General features: G+C 33.5%; 1 protein-coding gene across 8 annotated transcripts in view; it reads right to left on the bottom strand.

Annotated features, from left to right (window-relative positions):
- Positions 1-1,054: 1,054 nt before the first annotated feature.
- The window catches only part of LOC138935620 (lachesin), a 156,840-nt gene continuing 145,931 nt past the window's right edge, over positions 1,055-11,963 (bottom strand). For 4 of the 8 annotated variants that reach the window (XM_070300318.1, XM_070300321.1, XM_070300317.1 and 1 more), the window contains 5 exons: positions 9,063-9,200; positions 8,365-8,529; positions 7,355-7,423; positions 6,938-7,006; positions 4,768-5,160 (listed from right to left, as the gene is read on the bottom strand). In XM_070300318.1, coding sequence (XP_070156419.1) covers positions 4,952-5,160; positions 6,938-7,006; positions 7,355-7,423; positions 8,365-8,529; positions 9,063-9,200 — 650 coding nt within the window. In that variant the 3' untranslated portion in view covers positions 4,768-4,951. Of the gene's footprint in view, positions 2,202-4,767; positions 5,161-6,503; positions 6,817-6,937; positions 7,007-7,354; positions 7,424-8,364; positions 8,530-9,062; positions 9,201-11,963 lie in introns of those variants that run through there. The other 4 variants (XM_070300322.1, XM_070300319.1, XM_070300324.1 and 1 more) reach the window with 4 other exon arrangements.

Genomic DNA, 11,963 nt, shown 5'->3' with positions numbered 1-11,963 from the left:
GTATTCTATTGAACGACGTCATCGCGTACGAATATCGTCTTCTCTCTATATCATCTCAAACATTATATAATATTCACAACACTCGCCTCTACATTCGATTTAACAAGCGCAGCCTCGAGTCATCCTCTCAATGATGACGATCCAGACTGATCACAGCACAACGTATCTACAATATTTACAGAATTAACAGGGGAAAGGCGCATGGCATTTCACATCCGCTTCGCTTGAGATCGAACGATAATGGCAATTGATACGATCAGGTACAACGTAAGAAGAGATTCAAAGCGTTTAAAGCATCGCAGACAATATTCTCTACGCCTATTGTGCCTGTGTGTTAAGCGCACGCGGTTCGCGTAACGCGACGGACAGAACGAGAAGTGGAAAGCAGGATTTGCGCAAATATAAGATTATTATATATATTTTCAGAAATGACAATCAATATTTTCAGACGAGAATAATGTTTCGATATACGCCACACGTACATTAATCTATATAACAAGGATATACCGCATTGTGTTACCGTCTCTAATTACGGCTGTGCTCTAATAACTCTGTACTGTGATAAAAATCGCATCTCACTCCATCAAAATGTTATAATCGCGCAAAAAGAAGCCACGAAGCTCTCTGCGTCACCGTCGTCGATGATTCGAGGCTACTTGATGTCTAGCGTTAATATCTTCCCCGCGACACGAACTTACGAATTTCCGTTGATTTCTCTTAACAATCGCGTCTCGCGAAACGCATGCAGGATCATACGCTCGGATTATATGCACATCTTAATCAATCAAACAGCTAATTACGAGATTACCGAGCAATGCGACTCGATACAACTACAATCCATATGTATATGTATATGTATATATATATATATATATATATATATATATATATATATATATATATATATGTATACATATAAATATGTCTATATATATATTTTTTTTTTTTAATTTATATTTCTGCTTATCATTTTATGCGTACGTATATATATATATATATATATATATATATATATATATATATATATATATATATATATATAGTTCTTTCTCGTGTCTTCTTCGTGATATGAAAACGTGGTGAGAAAATATATCAAAATTCTCTACGAAAAGAATTTTCTCCCCTAAAAAAATAATTGGCATTTATAATAATTATAGGGGAGAGGGGAGGAAATCAGTTTAGCAAGTTACGACTAAAGTATATGATTTCACACTGCATATCGGAATCTGATAAATAAGTGAAAGATTCATCAAGATAGTTGTTACGTATAATCGGGTAAAACGTTACATTAATAGATAACCAATAGTGGTTCGAGATATATTTTTGAGAGCCATATGTTACGAAGGAAATTTATGGAGATTCATATCAGAATAGTTTCGTTGAATAAATATTCATCAATGTATATATCTGTATTCGAGACATATATTCACGGCTCTTTTATAATCTAATACTCTTCGATTAGTAGAAAAGGACAGACACATCAGGCGATGATTCTCAGTATCTTGAGATGACCCGATTTTACAGCGAAAAATCTCGATATTTTTGCCGCGGATTATGTGTATTCCAATTTTCAAAAATATTCAACGAATGACAAGAATTTTTTTCCATATATATATCTCCGTGCGATATATCTTCTAAAACAATCAAATGTAAGAAGCTCGTTCATATGAGAGAACTAATTGTAGGAGGATTCACAGGGTGACACACGAGCGTCAATCAATCCAGAAAGCCTAATGCGGTACTCACCGCATGTATATACTTACACGACATACTATATATTCATATTTATATATATTATATATATATATATATATATATATATATATATATATATAATATTTGTTCTCTCTTTGCGTTTTCTTTCTTTGTATAAGTTTAGTTTTAGTATGAAAATAATTTTATATAAGCGCGGCCCGCTTCGTCGCACTCGTCCATCACTTGCCCGGAGACGGCGTACCGGAAACTGGTAACCGCGCGCGCACCGGCCGTCTCCGATCCGATCATCGACCAATAAACACTAGAACTGGAAGCCCCGTTCCCGCGACGTGAGAATCACCTTCCGATGGCCGGAAGCAGCAACGATAGGAGGCTGAGAGAGAGATGAAGAGCGAACTGCGCCCGATGGGACACGCCCGGGCTCTGGACGTCCGGCAGCTCGCCCGGTGGCCTCATTGACGCCGGGCCGTAGTCCCTATCGTAGTCTGAAAACAGACAAAACGACGCTGCGGTTGTTCCACTACGAATACAATAGGATAATTACGCGAGAGTGAGGTGTGCATCAATATGGCTCGTCTAATTAAATAATTTCTAATTCAATTGCGATGCTACAAGAAGGAAAAGAAAGTAGAAAAGAAAATTGGAATATGAGATACACTATATTCACACATATAGGATACTACTTTATATAACATATGAAATATGCTTTTGATCGAGCTTTAGCGTTTATTAATCGGTCATTGGACCGGAAACGAGGGATACGATTACTGATCTTAAAATAACATTACTAAAAACTTAACGCGTGTATTCTACTGATAGAAGATTTTAGGTATGTGTGTATTTTCAATGATATAAATACAAATATTATTAATTATTATATATTTTAATTAATTTTGTTCTTTTTCGAGAAGTCAGAATCACATCTCGATGTTTTATATAAAAGTTGCGTTTCTATCTCATATTCCTACGTTTCCTTCTATGAAATTGTAATTGATTTATTGTTTCTAATATGCCAATAACTATATAATGACGAGGGTGTAAAAACAATTAAAACTTCCTTCTTTAGCATTCTTCTCCATAAAACGTATCATTTTAAAAATTATAATATACGTACAGAAATATTTTTAATGATAAAAACATTTATTTATAATAATAATAATTTAAATATCATATTGCCTTTACCCGTTAATATTTTCTTCTTATGAAATAAGTTTTTATTTGCAAGTAAATATAAACTCTTTTTCTCTCTCTCTCTCTCTCTCTCTCTCTGCGCAAATAATATGTAAGTATCCATCTACCACGCGTTAATTACAACAAAGTATTATATTTTTAACAAAGAGAAATATAATCCTATATAATAAAGGCAGAGAATGCTGTGCCGGTAATAAAAGAGAGAAGCTTATTCATTGACCGAAAGTTAATATTCTTTCTCTCCGGTCTGGCTTAATGAGACTGGCCGCAGGGCGGACGACCACCGGAATACCGTTCCCACTTTGTATCACCGACCGCGAACATCACCACCGTCGACACCACGCTTCGGACGAACTTCTTGGTCCTATTTTCACGTAACGCTCCGCGCCATAACCGTCGTTTACCAGCCGCCCGACGTCCGTAACAAATAGTTGGTAACGCTTGAGCATACGCGAAAATCGTCAAGCACGGCGGCTCATTTCCTCGGTGGTCTCGTTCTCGTCCCTGCCAGTGTACATGCACGTACGGTAACGAGCGGATACGGAAGATAAATACGAGGAGTTGTTGCGGATAATGCGAAACGAGAGGGGGGCTGCTGAGCATCCTCTACCCCCTCGCCGCTCGCGCGCGCGTCCGGGAATTAAATTCGAGCGAACTCTCGGTTCTACCGGAATTTCTACGATGCTCAACTCGCGCACAAATCCCTTTTTAACGAGATAAAACCCTCGGCGATGAGGAGCGGCGGGTACAGGAGAGAACGCGGAAAGGGTAAATTCATTTGAGATTAAATATATCCGACGTCTGTTAAATCGGCTCTTATCAGCCGTTACCGTCAAAGAAACGCCGGATGAAATGTTACTGGATTAATTGTGGCGCCGCAGTAATTCGCAGATGCGCCTTGCGAGCTTTTTCATTTGTTATGTGGCGAAAAGAACGATGGGACACCGGTGAGATACGTAGAGACCAGGAATTGTTACGCGAAGCGCATCGTGATGTATTAAATTTCCGCAGCTTAACAATATTTAAATACCTTGAACCTTAATAAAAATTTTTAAACAAATTTTGATTCAATACACAGAAGATAATAAATTTCAACGTCATTTTACAGCAGATATAATTATATTTACATTATTATATTATATTGCTTAATAATCGTGATAAATAACAATAAGAACAAAATCAATGCAAAATCTAATGTTTAATAATACAATTTTATAAAGCATGAATTTTAATCTTTAAATATATTTATAATGAGACAAGCCTATATATAAGGAAAAAAAATGAACTTGTGTACATTAATCTAAAAGAATTATCGATAAATTTTGTATGAGATATGGTATTCGCGTATATTTAACGTATGAAGTAGATGAAATAATATGCAAACGCGTCAGTTATCCCAGAAAAAGTTCCATTTTATTCGATTAAATTCACATCTTCTGACGGTAACTTTTATTGATTGTCTGAACTTTGATAAATGAATTGAAGCCGAATCAATATCGCCACCTGTGGCACTAATGTATAGTTAGTAATGTTATAGAAACGTATATATCAATGACAGTAGACCATACATCAGAATGTACGATTATTACCGCGATAAAACTTCACCCCGATTTACCTTAATGACTTTCACCCACGGCATTATCAAATAATTTAGGATCTGTTCCCTTGTAACGAGTTGCATTTATTAATAGCGATAACTATCTGAATAAAGCGAAACTTTTAATCGTTTTATTAGTTTCGTATTCAAATTGTTGCAATAAAATTTTAAAGATTACGCATTACGTTGATAATTGTTATAATAACTTGTCCACTAATGAAGATCAGAAATTAGAATAACAATTTTGAAAAAATATGTATAAATCAATAATTAGAGAAATTTAAATTATAAATATTATATTGCAATTAATCAATGTGTCTAGTCTGGAGGTATTATTATCTAGTGCTCGTGTATTGAGTATCTCAAGTAGAGTTTGATCTCAAATCGAATATATAATATTTTTCGTAGAATTTTTTCTAATCTTTAGCAACCATCGCGATAGAACGTTTAGAACGATATTAATAAAATTTGTTCTCTCCAAAAAGCCGGAATGTAATGACTCGAGAAAGTGTTCGTTTTTGCCTTTTTCCTAACGGCGGATAGTCGTCCCAAATTCAGGGCGTTTCTCGAGAGTAGTTCATCGTGCGCACCCCTTGGCTTGCCCGCCAGAAACGGACGTCGAAACCGCACGTTCGTTCGGAAAAAGTTATTCCCACCTACCAGTAAAATCCACTGTACGTGACTTTCCGCATAGTCCGCGACAGACGAACCATTTTCCAACACATTTTCTAACAACTTCTTTAAAAACTTCAGTCTGTACATTCAGTCTTATTATTGATTATATTTCGATGGTTTTGAAATTACTCGAAAACTATCCGAACATTTATGTTGCAACTTTATGCTAACTCAGTTTTCTTTATATTAAGTATAATGTAATAATTTTTAGAAGCCATTATTTCTCATTAACAAGACAATTTTTATATATTAGTAATATCACAAAATAAATCTTGTTTATTTGCATAAATCGACTTTTATAAAAAATATCTCTTCTTTTCTTTAATTGGTCTAATCAAAAAATGTATGCATTCAGAAAAAATTAAATTGCATTTTTAAATAATTTTATGCAATTTGCAGTTCCATTAATCGCAATATTTATCCATTTGGTTTTTCGATTTTATTCGTTTACTGAAATGAGTAATGGTTAATCCGGGAGTAATATTAATCTAACAGTATATAAATCACAATTGCATAAGACGATACGCGCAAAGTCAATCGATTTTTGGAGAAGGAAAGAAAAGGGCGAGAAAAAAAGTATCGAAGGAGTTTGCCTCTCTCCATTTCCTCTTTTCCACTTCCTGATCCCGGAGGCAGACGGCCGCGAGTCAACGCAGCTCGTTTTTCATTAATTGAAAGTAAACTTCAGGAAAGGAGAACTGGCCCAACGCTCGGGGGAATCTTTGAACAAAGTCATTCGAAGTGAGTTTTGAACTTGCATTTTGCCGCCAATCCTCTAGCAGCTGGACTTGTATAATATAAGGATCTCTGCGAAGAGTTCGAAGTTAACGCACAAAGTCTGCCTTTCGTAAAGATCGTAATTGATAAAAACACCACGAAAAACGATTTATTTAAATATATTCAGACGCCAAAATTTATTTTATGCAGTTATTATTTTTAAAATACATCAAATTTCCGTAGTAAAATCATAAAGAGCGGGAGTTCTTTCTTATTATGTGGAAAATAGCCCACTGAATACGTCATAGAATAATATACAATATTAATGATTAGTGTAATAGAAATTTGATATTTAAGGATACTAAATTCGTAAAAATTTCTTAGGAAAACGTTACGAAGAATATCTTATAATTCCTCGCAGCTTAACCATACTCAATATAATTTGTAATGCAAGAGCGCGACACACACACGATTACAAGTTTATATATACGCAAAGTTATATTAATTCGCGAACATATAATTTTTTTCAATATTTCGACAAAAAAGATAATGATTATTCGTACAACATTTTTCAATATAAAGTTTTGCAAATTTATCAATTGACGTTATGCGCTTTACGGTTTAAATTAAATAAGTATTGAACTTTTCAACTTCTCTAGTTATCTACAGCCAGCATAGAGTTGCAAAAAATTTCACACAATTATCGACTTTTGATTATCTCAATGAGCTTAAAAAAAAAAAGTCAATTAATGTATGTCTTTTTGCTTGATTTTAAGACAGCGAAGGGATGACCACAAAATCCTTCTCGGTCAATAAATGGGACCGTGTAACGTGACGAAGTAATTCGCTCGCGGATAAAGTGGATCACCGAGCATTGCCAATTTAGTGGATTTTCTCTCTTAGGATCTGTCTGATACGATCTGTTGACGAGATTTTAATTACGCTAATTACTCGAATGACATGGCGGTCGGGCAGAACGTGTTTCGTCGTGGGAAATGCCTGGGCTCTACGCGGAGCGTGTTAAAATAGATATTTACTGACCTGGATTTCGCCATTCCTCGACCTCGTAGTCGATAGGTCGTGGTCGTGATTTCTGGTTACCTTTCCTACCTAAAATGCATTACACAAAGGCGGTTTTATACATTGGTGCTCTATACGGTAAGCTGTCGCGGACGAGGAGTGAGAATGGATGGTTTTACTTAGGAATCGAGAAATAAGTGAATTCTGTCAGAAGTTTCGCTCGATCCTAAGGTAAAACATTATTCTACCTTATTCGATATCCGCATTAGGCGCTTCCGGTGGTTTAACGTAATACTACATTATCGCTCGATTTAAATCTCACACATCGCATTTTTCTAACCGCTGCCCTACATTACATGTACTTATCGTACATATAACAGATACAAACACAATTTTAAGAGGAATTTATAAAATATTTAGGTGACTTTATATAATTACCGTTTTTATGCGGTGATGTTGCATGATATGGCGACTGTGTCGTAGACGTGGTCGATGGTGCTGGAATTTCTGCGCGTCAAAATAAATAAGTAATATATTTCAATATGTAAATATACGTACAAGAATATTGCGTAAGATTGCATGGCGCTGACAGTCATAAAACAATATTGAAGATGGACAAGTATGTTAGATATTATGAGGATGCAAAAGTTTGTGAAGTTTTACGATGTGTTTTCACAAGCATGCAACGTTGAGAGACGCGTCGAGGCGGCCTACATGAAATTATTTTCGTCTGCGTCGTCGCTTAAACTAAATAAAACTTTCCTTCTACTATTAGCATTATCAAGAAGGCAACGCATTTCGGAGTAGAACGACTCATTATCAAACTTCACGAACTTTCGCATCTTATTGTTCCTTCCTCTCTTTCTCTCTCCCTTTTGTTGCTTTCTCTCTCTCTTTTTCTCCCTCTCTCCAATATATATATATATATATATATATATATATATATATATATATATATATATTTGTATATGATAAAATTAGAATTGTTTTACACAATTTGTACATACGTTAAAACATTAATTCACGTTTTATGTAATATAATGATGTGTAGAATATTTTTTATAAAACAGTTTTTGCGATACTTATATGTTCAACACAAATTTAATAGGCAATTATGGTTAATGCTTACGTAAGAAAAGTATACGCGGCCTCGCCTGTCGCTCGTTAACGACGAAAGCTCAAATATCTTAAAGTAACAGACTATTGGAAACCAATTATTTCACCATTAGCGCGAACGTCGACTTCGAATAATCGATCTTAAATAAAATGCAATTATATACTCCTTTGATACTTTTCAATGCGCGACGCTAAATGTTTTCACTTTGCAAAGATATATATATATATATATATTTTTTATCTTTATTTTGAATTATTTCCCTTAGTTCTACTTATAACAAATCAAATATTACACTATAAATTGTCCTTTTTGTTATCATTGCGTGACTTACCATCTAGTTTGATGACGCCATCTGTTCCACCAAGTGAATTTTGTGCGACACATTTATACGAACCAAAATCTTTCGGACCTACGTTTCTTATCTTTAGCATCATGTATTTGTTGTAACCGCTATCCGTGGATATCGCCTCATACTTGTCACCTGAAACAGAATTGCCTGTGCCAATAAAATCAAGTTCTCCGACTTTCATTTTAAAGTAGGATAGTAAAGTTGCAGGATAAAAAAAAATCAAGTATCTAGAGTACTTCATCTATGTATATCAAGAACTCTTTTAATAATAATTTGTTTATAATTTTTTTACTTGTATATTCTGCAAACAAACAAATTCTTGAGATATTCTATAAGGATATGAATTTTTAATCTATTTTTCAAATCAAATAATTATTTAATATTTATTTATAAAAAATATTATAATTTACATTTTAATTTGCAGAAATAGAAATTTATATACAATAAACTATATCAAAAAGATATGGAATAATTGTGAAACCCATTTGCTGATCTGATTTTTGAAATTATCCGTGACTATTATATCGCCGATATATATTTTTGAAACAGTTATAAATTGAAAGTAATGTTTAGTTCAAAAAATATTATTTTCTTGCAGAACTTTGGAGCTTAATATAGTAAACTGTATCAGATATGCAACAATTGTAAAGGATATTTGCATATCAGATTTTTAGAATTACCAGACACTATCATATCACCGCGTTCTGTTGTCCAATAATTTATAGAATTTGGATAAGCTTCAGTATGACATTCAAGAGTTACATCTTGTCCAATATAGGCTCCTTCCAACTGATTTGGTATTGAAAGCATGGGCGGAACTGTAAATAAGAAATGTAATACATTGTAATTTATATATATTACATTATATTTAATAACTACTATTAATAATATTTTTATATTTATTGTTATTTTTTTTTTCATATATCAATAATATCATTTTTGTAGAATAATATTAATTAATTAATTTACCAAGCACATATCTGCGCGCGCGTGTGTAAACACATTCACACTGAATGTGAATACAGAAAGATAATGGTAAATTGAGAAAAAAGAAAAGAACATCAATGAAAAAAAATATTCTGCTAAAATTAAATCAATCTAGAACAATGTAAATCTGTCAAATAGACATACTTATTAAAACAATACAGAAAGTTTGCACAGACATGTAAAAGAAATCTTTTTTTCAAATTGTTTTTGACGTCTAAAAATTTCAATGAAATGTTTGCGAAAAAGCGCAGTCAACATGCAATTCCCATTGCATGCAACTACATACAATTGCCCATCTTTGCGCCGGAGGTTGTCACGATTTAAAAGCACTATCTGAAAATAAGCATTTGCCTGCAGTTGCATGCAATGTAGGCTACTGTTAGTTTCATCAAATCATTTTCCACTGACATTTTTGAAAGCGCAAAAGAACTCGTAACATAAAAAGGTTTTTCCTGTCTTTATATTTGTTAAATGTTCAAAAAAAAAAAAAAAAAAAAAAAAAAAAATTTAGAAATATAATGTTTTGCATTTATCATCTACATACTTTGTATAAGAAAAAAGTCGTTAATTAAATTGTGATTCATATTATTATCTGAAACTATTGTCTTTAGTGACAAATTTATATAAATGCTGTTAATTGTCCTTAAAAATATGCAAAATAGAATTAAAGAGTTTTAGAAATTTTTTAATAAAATAAAAATTTTTGTATAAAATTCAAATTTTCTTATAAACAGATACTTGAGCTTTGAAGATATGATAATGTTGAATTCTTGATTCCGGAAAGAATACTCTTTTATTAATCAATCAACTTATCATTTTGCTAATAAAGTTTAACGTTTAGTATTTTTTTTTTTTTTTATAGAAAGCATTATTTTATATGAAGACTCTCAATTGATATTGGTGTATCATGAATGCGAGGCCGTTCTTTTTCGATCGATATAGATATCCTAATATATCGTGTCATACTTTCGTCTTTTACGGACGGACGTAAATCACGATTTACTAGCAGCAGGTGCACTTTCGACAGAACTACGGAGGGTAGTTTTTCCACCTATCTCCTTTCCCCAATCATCCTGCTGAGCTATCGATAAATCTGTAGACTGCGAGCGAATATACACTTTGATTGCACATCATTCAATACGTATTTCAGAAGCGTAATTCTTATTTATCAAACTTTACATTGCACACTCGCGCATATTTAAAAATACTATTCACAAGATTTTGTAATTTCTAAATAAGTATTAAAAATCAAGAGCATTTACTTATCAAAAGATGAATGGACACACGCACGCTTGTGTGTGTATATTTTTAACTATTATCGATAGATTTTTATCTCTATATCAAATTTTAATTTGTCTAATTTTAATCTAATAAGTTCAAATTTAATTTTTTGATTATTTATTTCTTAAAAAGAAAAGTCTTACTATAACTTCACTTCTTTTACAATTAACTGTTGCTGGAATGATTTAATCTTTATATAAATCACATATAATCGCGTACAATCTATACTAAAACTGGCTTTTAATACACTAAAGATAAAGTCGCTTAAAAAATTGTTTGATGATGTATCTTTGTGATAAACGATCGATATTAATTCACGCCACGCGTTAGTAATACTCGCGCGTTTATCATGCACCGCGCACATCATCAGATCAACATCCGCGAGAGAATATATAGCACAATATACCGTACACACACAATATCTACGAAAAATCCGAAGAGAAAACAGTAGATCCGCATGGGCAGTGTGTAACTGGTCAAAAAGTTGACGCGGTTCGTGACCCTCGTGCGAAATTGCCGTCTAAGGGTGGCTCGAATTCCTCAGACGATTATTAATATTTGTGCTTGCCCGCAGGGGGAAAGGTAGACACGTAGAATGGAGAAACTAATGTGGTAGAAAAGACGACGCGAAGACGCGTTTCGCACCCCAAACTGAGTAGAACCCGGGAATTGTCGGTGGACGGGTGGCGTTTGAAATAGCTGCGCGGGGATAAACGGACGTATATCGACCATATCTGGGTCAAGTAGCTGTCCATAAATCGGTGGCTAAATGAGACGTTGAAAATCGACCTAATGCATGGCGCACCGCGAGCATGTTTTTACGGATGAAGAACAACGACTCTTCATCGAGTTGTAGCGGTGACAATGTGTTTCACAAGCGTGTGTTTATACATATATGTGTGCCTATTGTGTATGCTATGTTTCCTCTTTCATCTACTTTTACACAAGTAACTATATTTTTAATTTATATATATCGCCGAAAATTCTTTCTTAAATTTTATGGAGTGCCAAATATGATTTAAACTAGTTTACGATACATTTATATGAAATATATAGATATTATTCTTAGATAATAAAAAATCCGTATTTCTAGTCTAAAAAAGAAATTTATTTAAAATATAATCTTTTTTATAAATAATATATTACATTGTAATATAATGTATGTTGTGTGTGTTTTATCAAATCTAGCTACTATAAAATTTAATAACATAGCACTTGTAGCGCCTGTTAAAAATTTAATACAACATGCGAAGTTGGCGCAACTTTGCCGAGAGATTAATAAAAAGCTTATGAGAAACAATATTAGCGTAGTT

Source organism: Polyergus mexicanus, unplaced genomic scaffold (genome assembly GCF_030449975.1).
Source record: "Polyergus mexicanus isolate NDT 795.1 unplaced genomic scaffold, iyPolMexi1.0 SCAF_8, whole genome shotgun sequence".
Taxonomy (NCBI): Eukaryota; Metazoa; Arthropoda; class Insecta; order Hymenoptera; family Formicidae; genus Polyergus; species Polyergus mexicanus.
Note: the sequence above shows the minus strand (reverse complement) of the source record. Positions and strands in the feature narration are given on the sequence as shown.